The 16994-nt window shown below is 38.4% G+C and overlaps 1 protein-coding gene across 3 annotated transcripts in view; it reads right to left on the reverse strand.

Annotated features, from left to right (window-relative positions):
• Window positions 1–14252: 14252 nt before the first annotated feature.
• LOC132273450 (ras-related protein Rab7-like) overlaps window positions 14253–16994 on the reverse strand; it is a 50726-nt gene continuing 47984 nt past the window's right edge. For 2 of the 3 annotated variants that reach the window (XM_059774409.1, XM_059774407.1), the window contains one exon: window positions 14253–14695. In XM_059774409.1, the coding sequence (XP_059630392.1) occupies window positions 14632–14695 (64 nt within the window). In that variant the 3' untranslated portion in view covers window positions 14253–14631. The remainder of the gene's footprint in view (window positions 14696–16994) is intronic. The other variant, XM_059774408.1, reaches the window with a different exon arrangement.

Below are 16994 nucleotides of genomic sequence, written 5' to 3' on the forward strand. Positions count from 1 at the left end.
GCTTTTACCTTCTTTTTCCAATTTCAAAACATAAGCTTCAAATCATTGAATTTCCCTTTTGAATGCGGTCTCTAAGGCATGAATTTATTCAAAACACAACTTCTTTTTTTTTTTTTTTTTTTTTTTTTTTTTTTAGATACATATTATGGTCATGCAATGCCGAAGTCCCTTTAAACTTTCTAACCAACCCATGTAGCAAGCGTTAGGCCAGTAACTCCCAAACTGGATGGCTTTAGGCTGCTAAATGTAAAAACACTCCTAGGGCTTAATAACTTGAATTGGTAAGGCTACGAACTCCAACGAACCATATTTATTTATTTTTTATTTTGTGAATGACTGTGCAATACCTAAGTCCCTTAAGCATTCTAACAAACCCATGTAGCAAGCGTTAGGCCAGCAATTCCCAAACCAGATGGCTTTAGGGTACTAAGTGTAAGGACACTCCAAGGGCTTAATAACTCGAGTTAGCAAGGCTACGAACTTAAACTAGTCATTATCATTATTCATTTTTTTTTTTTTTTTTTAGATTCAATGCCAAAGATATCCATTCATTAGGGTCATCAATTCAAATCAACTGAGTTAAGGTCAAGGTCAAGGTCAATCAGGTTACATGCCTCACAATTGAGTTTCCAGTGTGCATCTGTGCAGAGTGAAGCATAGAAGAGTATGAAATCCGATGAAAATCTAATTGAAGCATTTATACAAACTGGATTGAATCAACATGATCATTTCAGATTTTTCTTTATTTTCAGAACTATCATTTGCCTCTATACACAAAGAATTAAACATATACTTCAATCTCCAACAAGTTCCAAGATTACTCTATTATTGTTTTCCGAAAAATGATTTTTCCAAGATTACTCTATCATTGTTTTCCAAAAAATGATTTTTATTAACTTACATGAATCAAGTTAAACATGCAACCAAAAATGTAATACAAAAAATGCACCCCCAAACTTGAATGTCACATTGTCCTCAATGGGAGAAGACAAAGAATGAAAAGGGAACTGAAAATAGGGTACAAAGAACGATAATACTAAGTGGAGGAGGAATTTCAATGGCGGTGCAAAAATAAGCCACCTTATGAATTCTAAGAGCATGCCCCCAAACTTGATTTTAAAAACCTATCAAAACACATCTATACACAACAAGCATCATACGAATTCAGACAAAGATGAATATAAATACTACAATTTTATTTACCCAAAAACCAAATAGCCATGCAAAATAACAAAAGACTTGCAGTTAGAAGTGCAAAATATGAATGGAAAGTAAATGCCAAACGCGGCCCAAAATAAATCCAAATAGTACTACTATAATCAAAATAGATTTGGAAAGCATAAAATCACTCCATCGGTGCGAAGGATGAACCACCGGTGCCGCTTAGGGCGCGGTCAATCAGAGTCTAGAGCATGGTCTGCAAGACCTTCTGTCCCTCTAGAGTCTCCTTAAGGGTGCCCTCGATGTTCCCAACGCGCATGTGAAGTGCATCAACACGAGCGCTGAGAGAGAAATAATCAGCACGAGACATCGCAGGCGGAGGCGGCGCAACGGGTGCGGAAGTAGCTGGGGCCGAGGCAATAGGGACAACCGGAGATCCCCAATCAAGCACATCACCTATGCAGGCTTGACGGGAAGTCGTAAGCTGAATTATGCTGGACTTCCAAACCCCAAGGTTAAAATCAAAAACATCTATCTTCTTCTCCTCATGACGGGGTGCTTTGAACCCTTGGTTTTTAAGCAGCCTGGTGACCAGGTACGGAAAAAGAAGCGCCCAAGTGATGGCATTGCTCGTCTACATCATAAATAGGTCATTGTAGACCTTGAGAAATTGGTCCCAGACAAGTTACGGGACAGAAAACCAATGCCCTTTTTCCGCTGCATGAAGGGAGCTCAGAAAAGCCCCTTTGCGTTCAGAATGCTTAGGGACGGGCAGGACATTTTTGGCCAAGACAGAGTCCACGAACCTGAGCCGGCACGGAAGGAATGATTTATTTGTACTTGTAGTTCGAGCGCCGGTATACTGGTTGTTGCAGATTTCCTCCATAATGTCTACCACTTTCAGATTATCTGGAGGCTCAATGTACAGAGGCAGGCCCGCCCCATCCACCGGAGATGCCAATGGACATGCCAAAGCCGTAGCAAGGTCATCAATGGTGAACTCAAAAGATATTTCATCAATGGTGGACTTAATGATGTCCGAGTTTTCACATGAATGAAACATGTTTGAGTAAAATAGGCGGACCACACACGGATAGTAAGCGCTCACTCGCGGCTTGAAAAGAGATTTGAGGCCACAGTTCGTCAATTCTCAGATTGCCCATGTCGTTTCTGGATATACGTCGAAGCCGTCTTAGATGAGAAATTTGGCCTCGATTTCGATGGGTCAATCAGCCCAATCTGGCATGGGCGAGTCATTAGAAGGTCCCTCGGTTAAGCGAGCACGCTTAACGGAAGGTTTGGGCGCCATTTGGGAAGAAGAAGTTGGCTTAAGAATTTTAGCGAACACCTAACGTGCACAAAAGTTAGGAAGAGAGGCAAAAGGTGATTAGAGAAGGAAAAACCCAAAAATTTTAGCCCTGCAATCAACAATACAAGCCCCAAACATAAACTACACTTCAACTCGATCAATCCCAACCTCCACATGATCAAAAATTGAAAGAAGAAAAAGGTAAGACACTTACCCAACAATGGAGAGCACAAATCCCCTTTTCCTGTGTTGATGGAGATGAGGATGAGGGGTTGAGGAAGAAGGAAGAAGGTTGGGGATGGAAAAAGATGATGGGATGAAAGAGAGAGAGATGGAAGATAGAAGGACGAATGAGAGGTTTGGGGGCCGAAAGAGAGAGAGAAGGGAGAGGTTTAGAATGTTTAAAATGGGCTTGCAAGCCCATTTTAAATGATGCCGCGAAGGGGGTGGGCGCCCGTAGAAACAACGAAGCCACTGCCCGAAATGGCGGGCGCCCGCAACTTTTGGGCGGGCGCCCACAGGTTCATGATCTCACTGCCCAAAATGGCGGGCGCCCGCAGGTTTGTGGCAGACGCCTACAAGGCTTGAGCTAAACCACCTTCTTGACTAATCTGTGACCTACGGGGGCTGGAATGGAGTCAAGAAATTCCCAACTTTGAAATTTAAGCTCCTATTGACCTGAGATACCTTGTAAAACCTTTGGGATGGGATTCGGAGCTCAATTGCAACAGCAATATTTTAGAGTGCCGAATGTTCCGTGATTTTTGGAATAGACGAGAAAATTGTCGGGATGACCTTGAAAAATTCCGAAAATGGTACTAAGACCTTAAAATGACTAAGAAAACCGAATGTGACTTTTGGAATGCAATTCGAGACAATTCCGGAAGAGGTCACATTTTGGCTATACTTAGCTATTTTCTGAAAAATTCTTGGCCAAGGCAACCTGAAGGAGGGAAGCTTGGAAATTGGAAGAATTGCTTCCCATAAGTGCTAAATTTAACATCGATAGCTAGACGAACCATGATTTCGCATTAGTCTTTAGAAATCAGGTCTGTCAATAGGACTTTCTTGACTTTTTGGATCGGGACTATGCCATCAACATAAGGCTTAAGCCGTTGGCCATTAACCTTAAAGAGAGATCCATCGGTAGGATCTTGGAATTCGATTACACCATGAGGAAAGACGGAGGTGATGACATATGGACCATCCCACCGTGAACAGAGTTTACCGAGAAAGAGTCTCAATCTAGAATTGAAAAGCCAAACCTTTTGTCCAGGGGAAAAAGACTTGTTGACAATGTGCTTGTCATGGAATGCTTTAGTCTTTGCCTTATAGATTTTGGCGCTTTCATATGCATCATTGTGAATTTCCTCAAGCTTATTGAACTGTAATTTACGATTAGAGCCAGCTTGTTTGAGATCAAAGTTGAGCCTTTTTATGGCCCAATAAGCACAGTGCTCTAGTTCAACTGGAAGATGACAAGCTTTGCCAAAGACAAGTCGATATGGTGACATGCCAATGGGCGTCTTATACGCTGTCCGGTAGGCCCAAAGCGCATCGTTTAGTCTTAATGACCAATCTTTGCGATCCGGTCAAACCATTTTTTTTCCAAAATATATTTGATCTCACGATTAGATACTTCCACTTGACCACTCATTTGAGGGTGGTAAGGTGTGGCAACCTTATGAATGACGAAGTATTTAAGAAGGACGAATTTGAGATAGCGATTTCGAAAATGAGATCCGTCGTCACTGATGAGTGCTCGGGGCATACCAAAATGACTAAAAATGTTCAATTGAATGAACTTGACCACAACTTTATGATCATTAGTTTTGGTGGCCTTGGCCTCAACCCATTTAGACACATAATCCACCGCTACAAGAATATACTCATAGCCATAAAAAGATGGAAATGGTCCCATGAAGTCAATCCCCCACACATCAAAAATTTCTATGATTAAGATGGGAGTGAGGGGCATCATGTCTCTTTTAGATATGGACCCGAGCTTTTGGCAATGCTCACGAGATTTACAGAAGTTGTAAGCATCCCAAAATAAAAAAGGCCAATAGAATCCGCTTTGAAGGACTTTGTCAGCGGTCTTCTTGGCACTAAAGTGATCCCCACTAGCAAGAGTGTGGTAGAAATTTAGGACACTTGTGAATTCAGATTCGGGAATGCATCACCGGATGATTTGATCTGGGTAATACTTGAATAGTTACAGATCTTCCCAAAAGAAATGCTTGACTTGGGAGAAGAGGCGGTCTTTTTCTTGTTTGGACCATTTGGACGGAATTTTTCCTACCGTAAGGTAGTTGACAATATCCGCAAACCAAGGAAGATGTGAATGAGAAATCTGGAACAGTTGCTCATCCGGAAAAGAATCATGAACTGCAGTGAATTCAAACGATTTCTCAATGAGTAAGCGAGAGAGGTGGTCGGTGACAACATTGTCTGTCCCTTTTTTGTCCCGGATTTCAATGTCAAACTCTTGGAGTAAGAGTATCCATCAAATTAGGCGGGGTTTGGACTCTTTTTTAGCGAGCAAATACCTAAGAGCGGCATGGTCCGAAAAGACAATGACCCTGGATCCAAGAAGGTAAGAGCGGAATTTATCCAAGGCGTACACCACAGCTAGCAATTCTTTTTCAGTGGTGGTGTAATTCAATTGAGCATCAGATAGAGTTTTGCTAGCGTACTAAATAGCATACGGAAGCTTGTCCACACCCTGGTCCAAAACCGCACCCAATGCATAATCGGATGCATCACACATGATCTCAAATGGAAGAGACCAGTTCGGCGGTTTCATAATTGGGGCTGATGAGAGAAGAGTACGGAGCTTCTTAAAAGCATCCAAACAGGCTTCATCAAAATTAAAGGGAATATCCTTGGCGAGTAGATTACACAAAGGCCGGGATATTTTGCTAAAATCTTTGATGAAGCGGCGATAAAAACCGGCATGACGAAGAAAAGAACGGATTTGTCGGACATAATTTAGAGGAGGAAGATTAGAGATCAATTCGACTTTGGCCTTGTCGACCTCGATTCCCTTTTTAGAAATGATATGTCCCAAGACAATGCCGTCTTGGATCATAAAATGGCTTTTTTCCCAACTTAGAATTAGATTTGTCGCTGGTGCATTACATAGCCAAAAGGGCATGCGTCTATAGGCAAATGTTATAAAGGGACATGTGAATGTGGTCTTCTCTTGATCTTGAGGATCAATTACCACTTGGTTATAGCCGGAATAACCATCAAGAAAACAATAGTAGCTTTGGCCGACTAGCCTCTCTAGGATTTAATCAATGAATGGGAGTGGGAAATGATCCTTCTTAGTGGTAGAGTTGAGTTTTCGGTAGTCAATGCACACACGCCACCCTGTGGTGGTGCGTTGAGGCACGAGCTCTCCCGCTAAATTTTCAACAACGGTGAGACCAAATTTCTTGGGAACAACTTAAGTGGGGCTCACCCACTTGGTATCAAAGATGGGGTAGATGATTCCCGCATCTAGTAGCATGATCACTTTATGACCACTTCCTTCATGTTGGGATTCAACCGGCGTTACACCTCTCTAGAAGGTTTAGCGTCGTCCTCCATGTGAATGCGATGCATACAAATAGAAGGGTCAATTCCTTTCAAATCAGCCACTGCCCAGCCAATAGCTTCTTTGTGCTCTTGTAGCACCGCTAAAAGGCTATTTTCTTAGTCCTTTAAAAGGTCCAATGCAATGATGACTGGAAGAGTTTTGTTTACTCCAACAAACACATACTTGAGGTGGACCGGGAGTGGCTTTAACTCAAGTTGTGGTAGAGATTTTAAGGAAGGGACCGAAGGAGTAGTTGAAAGTTGAGGAAGTGGTTCTCTTAGCATTTTCCAAGGAGGAAAGTCTATGATAGCATTAATGTCAAGTAAAGAGTTTACTTCTTGGATGGCTTGGTCAATATCAAAGTTTGAGAAGTCAAAGTGAGACATGCAAGTTTCAAGAGGATCCTTGCTTAGAATGAAGGGGAGAGATTCTTCGACCACTTCATCTATCACATCAATAAGAAAACAATCATCTTCATCGGAAGGATGTTGAGTTGCATGGAAGATGTGGAGTTTGACTTGTATATTTCTAAAGGCGATGTCCATCACCCCGGTTCGGCAATTAATTGAAGCATTAGCAGTAGCTAAGAATGGACTACTGAGGATCACGGGAATATGCTTCTTTGGATCATGGACCGGTTCCATGTCAAGAACCACAAAGTCTACCGGGAAGTAGAATTTGTCCACTTTGATTATGACATCTTCAAGAATGTCCCATGGGTGCTTGACCGATCTGTCGGCAAGCTGCAAGACCACGGAGGTTGGCTTTAGATCTCCCAACCCAAGTTGTAAGTAAACTGAGTATGGAATTAAGTTCACACTAGCTCCTAAGTCAAGGAGGGCCCTCTCTATCTTGTTGTCGCCAACGACACACGAGATTGTTGGGGCGCCCAGATCCTTATACTTTGGAGGAGCACTGTGTTGAATGATTGCACTCACATTTTCAGTTAATCTTACCTTCTTTGGCAAATGATTTTTGGAAGTGCGCTTTTGAGTGCACAAATTCTTGAGAAATTTTGCATGGGAATGGATTTGCTTGATAGCATCCAAGAGAGGCAAGTTGATCTTTACTTGCTTAAAGACTACCCACATGTCTTGAATTTTACAATTTTTGTTCCCAAGATGTGTCGACTGTTGGAGACATTGAGGAAACAAAACCTTAGGCTCATAAGAAGTCTCCACATTTGGGGTGACAAACTTGGAATTTTCAATGCTAGAATTTGGATATTCAGGAGTGAACTTTGGATTAGAAGAGAGGAGATTTGGATTTTTGGGAGAAAGAACTTTGTCATTGTTTCTTCCATCAACCTTGTTGTCCACAACTCGACCATTCCGAAGGGTGGTGATTGCTTGGACTTGTTCATGAGTAGGCCCACTCGGAGGAGGGAAATCTTCAATCACAAGCATCCCTCTAGGATTATCAAATGGTTGAGCGGAAAGCTTTCCCTTATCTCTTTGAAGAAGTTGGTTCATTAAAGTAGTTATTTGTCCTACTTGATTTTCAAGTTTAGCTATGGACTAAGTATGAGAATAAACCATTTAGAGAGTGGGTTGCAATGATGTCAAGAGTTGCGTGTTGGATTCCAACATTTACTTGTTTAAAGATTCATTCATTTGCTTGTTTACAGCCAAAATCTCATCAGTTGGAAACACAGGAGGTTGATTAGAGACATTTGGATTATAAGGGGGACGATAACTTGAAGAGGCCAGAAATTACCTATTTTGAAATTGAGAAGAGGGCTGATTTTAATGCCCTTGATTTTGATTTTGAAATTGTGAATTCCTCTACGAGAAATTCGGATGATCTCTCCATCCCGGAGTATAGGTATTAGAACAAGGATTGTTTCTGGGCCTAGAAAACATCGCATTTGGTTGCTCTTAATTGGGACTAAGAAATTGCTCCGGCGTAGGGCAATCTTCCGAGAGATGGAAAGGACTAGTGCATGATGCACACACCGCACTGGCTGAATTTTGATACAAGGAAGGAGAGAGATGTGGTGCCATCAATTGATAGAATTTATGAGCTATGGCATCCACTTGAGAAGACTCTTCCCTCATTGTCTTCGGTTGACATGGGTTGGTGTTCTTTGTGTTGGTTGAGGTTAGGGCACTATGAGAATTATGTTGTAATGAGTTTTCACTCAAATTCTCAAGTAGGGTCCATGCCTCATCCGCACTTTTAGATATGAACATCCCTCCACATGATGAGTCAACCATGAATCTATGGGTGTCGGTTAAACCAGCATAGAAAGCTTGCACCAATTGCCATTTTGGGATTAGGTGGTGCGGACATTTCCTAAGGAGATCTTGTAGTCTTTCCCAAGTCTCATGGAGTTGTTCCCCATCGCTTTGCGAAAAACTAAGAATGGAACGCCTCATTAGGTTAGTTTTACTCACTGGATAGTACTTTTTTAGAAATTCTTGTTGCAATTAAGCTCATGTTGTGATAGAATTTGCAGCAAGGGAGTTCAACCAATATTTTGCCCTATCTTTTAAGGCGAATGGGAAGAAATGCAAATGGAGGGCATTTTCAGGGAAGCCCCTCAGCTTGATGGTAGAACAGATTTCAAGGAACTCATCAAGGTGCTTATAGGAGTCCTCATGTTCCAAGCCATGAAAGGAAGGAAGCATTTGAATTGTACTAGATTTGATCTCATATTGGGCTGCATCGATGTTTGGCATCAATATGCAAGAAGAAGAGGAATAAGTTGTAGGGATGAAATGATCCCTAAGAGTTATAGGAACAACATTTGGAATTTCAGCTCTATCATTATGGATTCCTTCATTCCCGACATTTCCTTCATTTTCAGCCATTGTATTAAATTCAAACTCAATTCCTCTTATATTTGCAGATTCCCTAAAGTTTCTTCTAAGAGTCCTTTCAAGCGAATTTATGTCAATGGGAGATTCAAGAGTTGGTAATGATAATGGCCTACAGCCAAACATCAACAACACATTTCACAACGAAAACAACAATTCATCACCATAACCTCCACATACGATGTTCCCTTTCTCCTCAATTATCAATAAGACAAAAAATAAATGGTCACGACAAGGACCGATGCTTTGCAATAAAGAGAAACAATAAATAGCCTCGACAAGGGCTTCACAATTTCTGAAACTTGAACACTGAAAAACTTACCTGGAGTCCTCTAGACTTACAATATTTTCAATTTTTCCTCGACAAGCCTTGTGTACCTAGAATCTCACAAGAATACTTAAAACACAAATTAATCGAAACCAACAAGAAAATATCCACAAGAACACAATATTCACAATTAAACCAAAGTTAATCCTAAAACCTCGGTTACAAAATCATTTGTGATTCCCGGCAACGGCGCCAAAAATTGATCGGTTTCGTCGACTATCAATAATAATCAACCTTTGCAATAGCACAAATCATTGTAAAATAGGACTATTGGACGGGTAAGTCAAACCATTGGGATTGCTAGTTCATGGTAACCAAGGTCTTTAAATTCACTTTTAGTTTGATGAAAGGGGTATAGAGTTTTGATTGGTTTGTCACTTGAAAACTAGGAATTAGAGATTGCATAAAACATTAATTGCAAGGAATTACAGAGGTGAAAATAATATGGAGAGGACTAGGAAAGTGAATCCACTACCTACCCTATTAACATGCTAGTTGAGATTAACTTGGGGGAATAAAATATATATTGGTCATGATATGTAGCAACACATGGTTGCTACATTATCTCAAGAAATTCATTAAATCATAGGCAAGAATAACCTATCAAAGGTTCACATGCTTGAACTACCTAAACTAGGGTGTAGCCTTAGACATGCTCACTAAGCTAGAGATTATCAAGCCCTCAATTAAATGATACAAGCACATGAAGCTAAAAATCAAGATTAATCCATCAAAGGGAGGTCCTAAGCTATGGACTAATAGGTTCTCATACAACATGCCATTAAAACTATTCCACGATCTCCTTTCCATTGTCACTATGAAAATGCAAACAATATGACCATGAGAGGAAACAATCTACGACAAGATAATTAACTCAAAAAATGATCATTTATAGATATTGAAGTTCATTACAACATGTGCTCTAGATCATGGAATAACCACATATACATTTCGTTCCCCAAATTAAAATCAACACAAGAACATGCTTACTAGAGATGACTTCATCACCTCCCTAGATAGGGAGTTAATTGCCCATGGATGCAATAGAGGAAGGAGAAAGGATGAAGAAGCCCTCCATTTTCGCAGTTAAAGCTCAAAAACAACCCATACACTCAAGAACTCAATATTTCTCTCTCTAAACCTTACAAAAATATGAGATCCCCTTTTACAAAGCTCAAGCCCTCTATTTAACACCCAAAAATGACCTCTCCACCCCTCCATTTTCGTGGTTTTCATCCCTTGGAGATTCAGCACCACATATTGGGTCAAAGGGGACAGCCTTGAAGGAAACAACGCAGACCATACCCACTTATCTGCAGATCGGCCAGCACCCACAGGTCTCTGGTCACTTTGGCGGGCACCCGCGACTTCACGAGGGCACTGTCCTTTTTGGAGGGCGCCCGTGGATTCTGGGCGAGCGTCCGCGGTGCTTGATGGCGGGGCCCCGCGCTGGCGAGATGCTACTGTCCAAATGGGCAGGCGCCCGCGGATTCTGAGCGAACGCCCGCATGCCATACTTCAACCTTTCATCATTTTATCTTCTACTGCTTTTGGATTGGCCCGCTGATGTGGTTTTTCTTCCTGGAACTTTTTGCATAGAGTTTCATGAGTTCCATGGATCATTAACTTGGTTAAAACGAATGTCCCTGGCAACAGCGTACTTTGATCTTCAAAAACTTATCAAAGCGTCACTTTTAACTCTCTTTGAGGAACCAACCTAAAAATAGACAAAAACATACAATTACGGCTAATATATACAATATAATCAACTAATGAACTTAACTAATGCAAATAAAGACGCTTGAATATGCAATATTCGGCGCTTATCAATTTTCACTCTTCTGGTTTATCAACGTAGGGCATTATCTTAGTTTTATTTCTTATTTAGATTTAGATATTATTTATTTCAGTTTATGGGTTTTATTTGGAAGTCCATGATACAGATTCCCGAGGTATACATTGGATGATTATTAATTATTATTTTATTTGGAGAGTTAATGATATCAATGGATTTTATAATTAATTGTTATTTAGTTTCTCGACTATTTATTTATTTTATTATTTCCTCTTATATTATGTGCTTATCTATTATTAATTGTTCTGATATCCCGGTCTTCGGGCGAGAACCTGATCAACCCGCCCGTTCTAAAATTGAGGGTACACATAAGCGACCAATATCTGATCCACCAAACCAGTAAGAACAACCAAGCTCCTGAACAGAAGCAATTTGTAATAAGAGAGGGCAAAGAGTCTGAGAAGATCAGCATATATAGTAGCCACCATTCCGGAACCCATATAACTTCATCAAACCATAAATCATCACCCTGATCCAAAAAGTGGAAATCAGCAACATCCTGGAATTTAAACCTTAGGACGCCAGTAACATCCAGTACACAAACTATTGACAAGGGTATCCAAAACCCAAAGGTTAAGAAACCAAACCACATCACAAAGAGCGGAATGGGGGCGACTAAATATGCTGATCGTGAGAAAAATTCTGCAGATCTAGAGAACCTCTACAAAGAGAGGAAACCAAAAAAAGCTAAAACTCTGCCCCAAGGAGGGGGAATTTGGAACATATAATTTTAGGAGATGATAGAGAAAGAGGAAGAGAGAGGGACGAACACCCCCATTAGATACAATATATAGAATTTTAATTACATCCCTTCATACGCAATATTCCACAAATCTCTACAAGATCATTTATTTATTTATTTTTCAATCACATGTGATATTCCAAACCTATGAATTTCATCCTTTCTCCCACCTAAAAAATACTGTAATAATTCTTTTCTTTTTTAAAACACTAACAAGGTAAACAATTAATTTTTAAAAAATAATTAATTTAATTTAATTAAAGAGTGACTTATTTTAAATGGATAAATGTCAATAGTTAAAAATATAATTCAATAAGAAAATAAGAAGAGTACATGTTTTATAGGTGGGTGGACTTCTATCAATATCGTATCCCACAGTCAAACCTTGAAGAGATTTTAGCCATTATAACTACACTATCTATATTATTTTGTAGGTAGATAACAATAAAATTTTAATTTTTATACGACAATTTCCAAATTTACAATGTTAAAATTGACTATTGTGTTCTATTAGTACGTAGATCACATTAAAATTATAATTGTTATGTAAAAAATTTCAAATTTACAATGTCAAAACTGATCTGAGTGTGTTTTTTGAACGGTTGACAGAGAGTTTAAATTATTACACCTACTTTTTATCTCGTATATATAAAAAAGTTGTTGTGACATCATTCATGGTCTCTCTCAAAACTTCCAAAATCTCTCCCCATTTCCCACCAACTAGAAGAAAAAAGTGATGTCTGATAATCTAATTTATTACTTAATTTTAAATGAATTAAGTGCATTGATAAAAAGAATTTTGTGTATCATCTAAAAAATCATTGTCACTTAAAATGAAGCAAAAGTTTAAGTGATAATGTCAGCAGTTATCACTTAGACTATATTTGTTTAGATGTAAAATATGTTTAAAAATATATATTATTTTATATTTGTTAGTTATTGGTTGTCGTAAAATATTTACGATAAAAAAATTTATTAAAATATAAAAAATATTACTTACCCATCAATTTTCAACAAGTTATTTTATACACCCCACCCGATAAACTCAATCTTAACTTCAACCTAAACATTTGCCACACCAAAAACTATATATATATATATATATATATATATATATATATATATTACCTAAAATATATATATAATTAAAATATATATAATAGAGATTTAAAAAATAATAATAATTTACAATTACCGTTCACAAACTGCAGCACATAAAATTAAATTCCTCCAATTTTCAATTTTATCTGACAACAATAATCCCTAAAGAAATTTTATCTCATATTCTTAACTTCTTTTCTCTCTCATGACTCTGGTTGTTGTCCTGGTCTCTCACACGTGCGATACAAAATTATAAAATCTTTATACCCTGTCCCCACCCTCTATGCTCATTGCTCAAAACCACCCAGCTTTATTTTTTGATAACCAAAATTAATACATTAAATGATTCAAGCATAATTTCCGAGGGGTTGATTGGTATTTGTAATACAGAGAGAAAGAAGATGGTGATGATGGGTGTAGTGAGGCTGTGAGAGAATTGGGGTAAGATTTTCGGAGATAATTTTGTCCGCTAAATTATTTTATTCTACTTTTAGTAAAAGTCTCTTAAATTTGACAAAATTTTATTATTTTTTAATAAAAGTCTCCTAAATTTGAAAAAAAATTCTTTGAAAAGTCACTTGTTAACTATTAAATTTTTAATTTAGGGATTATTTATATTTTCTTAACCTTGTTTAGGTTTGGACACTAAAATTTAATTTTTCAAAAAATAAATTATTAATAATTTTTCCGATAAATACCAAATTCACAATTTTGTCCTTACGAATTGTTTCATAATGTCCATATCAACCTTAAATTTTGGCTTTAAGAATTGTTCTTTAACATCAAAGGCATTTTTCTTCTGCATCATGTTGAATGGCAATTTCACTTCCTCTTCATTTTTTTTTTTTTTTGTTTGTTTTTTTTTGGTCTAGTCTTTTGAGTTTTGATGTCCTAGCTACGACTTGAGCAATGGGCATTTATGCTTTTCTTCTCTACACCCAATGCCTTTTTAAAATTATTATCAAATGTTCATAAATAAAGAAACAAAAAGAAAAATGTAAAATTATACATTTCGCCTTCGTCTCGCTAAATTTTCCTCTGCTTTCCAATGTAACCAAATAATGCGGGAAAAATTATATCATTACATTGCCTTTTGGAACCTAAAAAAATTGTTCAAACACAATGGTTTTTTTTTTTTTTTTTTCAAACATTAGATTTGAAGCCGGAGAAAATAAGGTGGCTTTTTATGTCCCTTTCATACCCTTTATGTGCGCCCTAAGACAATGTCACAATCCTAGTGAACCCTTTCCATGAACTCGTACCATATACTGCACTATCGACATGTTTCCACAAAATTCAATAGAAAATTTGCAGAAATGCATTCTAAACTCGAAACTACGACCAATTCCATAACTAAGTACAAAGATCAATTTTATCAATAGAACTGAAAACGTCACTAATCCAATATTGATTTCAACAAAAGAATCCAAAAAGTTTCAGCAGCGAATGGACCTCCTTAGCTTACCCTGTTTCTGCAATTGTTTCCTCAGAGCATCTTTAGAATTTAAATTTGATAAACCGGGACAAACACTTCTGAAATACCAATAGAGAGCAAAGCAAATACACAAAGGTGTCTGTCTCAATTTGAATTAGCATACAATGGGTAAAAGAAAGAAAAGAAAAAAAAAGAGAAAAAAAAGACTATGAATCACAACAAAGAGGCAAAAAAAGTGGAAAATCAGACAACTGGAGAGTTAAAGACCAATTTGTCAAAATTGTTTACCATTTCGAATTCAACATGCACAACCACCTTGTCGGTCTGGTTCTGAGACAGCATCAGGGATACCCTGGAAGTATCTGCACATTAAAATAAAAAAAATAAAAAATAAAAAGGAAAGGAATTAGGTGGCCAAGAGGTTCTTTGGTGCAAAGAAAAGCGCGAAAGTAACAAAAGAAGAAAAGGCCAGGTACCACAATATAGATTTTCTGATTAATAGAACAGTAAACTAAGAGGAATATTGTTCTAATAAGTTACAATGTGCCACCTACATGCCAAACATAGTACTTGCTTCTATCTGTTCAAGACAACACATTGATGCCAAAATAACTCACAAATTGGTCCGATACTGAAGCAACGTAAGGAAATTTAACCACACCACCTTGTTTCACACAGCATTTTAACACAATTTGTAATACAGAATTAATGTATCACCAAATCATGATATAATAATGAGGTCATTAATCAAAATCATATATTTACCTTTTATTAAAAGAATTTAGAAAACATGCACCTAGAAAAAATAAATAAATAAATAAAAATGCAGACTGATTTAAATGTTATAAAAAAAACACACCCAAGCAAATAATATTAAGGATTGATGATGATTATGACAATGCCAAAATAATTATGATGAACCACGCAGGCAATTATCCTAAGAAGCATCGACGCATAAATATCGTTCAAGTTCAAAAGAAATATGAAAGATTCCCATGCATACTAAAGAGGATTAAGCACATATTCCATTACGGTGGGGGGGAAAAGGAAAAGAAAGAAAAAAAACCTGCCTGATAAGAAATGGGCACAGATGCTAAAATTTCAAGAGATTAGTTTTTGTTCAGACAAAAATCAACGGACTTGATTCAGGTTGAACAAAACTGAATCATTTAACATACCAGCTTTATACGAGTCATTTTTGCCATGAAATTGGGTACTTTCTACAAAAGAAAAATATTTAAAACATTTACTTGTGAAGTAATTTAACTCTTAAGTTTTACAGAAACAATTTAAACCAACGGAAAATTCAAGATGATCACTTCCGATATTTGGATCAATAATGCAAAAAGGGGGAGAGATAAATGAAAATGTAATTAATAGGATTAGAGTAAGTTGAACAAAATATACAGAGGCTAGTGATGTTTTACATGATAAAAGAATCCGAAAAAGTTAAAAGATGTTGAGAGAGAGAGAAAGACAAAGAGAGAGAATATATGAAAACTTATATGTTATTTGGTAAGTAATACAATAATACAATGGTATTTATATAGGAAAAGTTAAGGGAGTAGGTGAGTGGAGAACAAGAAAACTCAATACATGGTAATTCTATATACGGTAATGAGGGGTAGGTAACAACTCATACAATACTAACTGTACACGTGTGACAACTCGTACAATACTGTACAACACTCCCCCTCAAGCTGGAGAGTAAATGTCAATAACTCCCAGCTTGCTACATATGAAATCAATAGAGTTCTTGGGAAGTGCCTTAGTGAAGATGTCTACCAGCTGTCTACCAGAAGGAACAAAAGGTGTAACAATCTCATTCGAATCAACTTTAGATCGAATGAAATAGCAATCTACTTCAATGTGTTTAGTCCTCTCATGGTAGATGGGATTGCTAGCAATATGAATAGCTGCCTAGTTGTCACAATGGAGAGTAATTGGGTACTGGACTGAAATCCCAAGTTCCTGTAAAAGAGTTTTCAACCAAGTAACTTCACAGGCAATGTATGCCATGGCACGATACTCTGCTTCAGCACTGGAACAAGCCACAACTGACTGTTTCTTACTCCTCTGAGTTACTAGATTTCCTCCTATGAAGGTGCAGTAACCCGTGGTGGACCGTCGATCAAAAGGAGAACAGGCCCAATCTACATCCCTGTGGGCGGGTGTGACGTGGGCGGGTGCGAGAGACACTAACAGACTACCACACTAGCGAGTTACGGGTGCACAGTCCCACATCGCCTGGGTAGAAGAAAGGTAAAGTGCTTATATGTATGTGTGTCACCTCCAATTGGTATGAGGCCTTTTGGGGTGAAGCCCAAGAGCAAAACCGTGCAGGTTCAGGCCCAAAGCGGACAATATCATACCATGTGATGGAGTGGGTCGTTACAAATGGTATCAGAGCCTGACCAGGAAGTGTGCCGACGGGGAGGTCGGGCCTCCAAGGGGGGTGGATTGTGATGACCTTGTGGGCAGGTTTGTCGTGGGCGGGTGTGAGAGACACTGTCAGGCTACCACACTAGTGAGCTACGGGTGCACAAGTCCCACATCGCCTTGGTAGAGGAAAGGTGAAGTGCTTATATGTAAGTGTGTCATCTCCAATTGGTATGAGACCTTTTAGGGTAAAGCTCAAGAGCAAAACCGTGTGGGCTCGAG

This window comes from Cornus florida, unplaced genomic scaffold (genome assembly GCF_030987335.1).
Source record: "Cornus florida cultivar Cherokee Brave unplaced genomic scaffold, ASM3098733v1 CherokeeBrave_3.0.0_Hap2_Chr09, whole genome shotgun sequence".
Taxonomy (NCBI): domain Eukaryota; kingdom Viridiplantae; phylum Streptophyta; class Magnoliopsida; order Cornales; family Cornaceae; genus Cornus; species Cornus florida.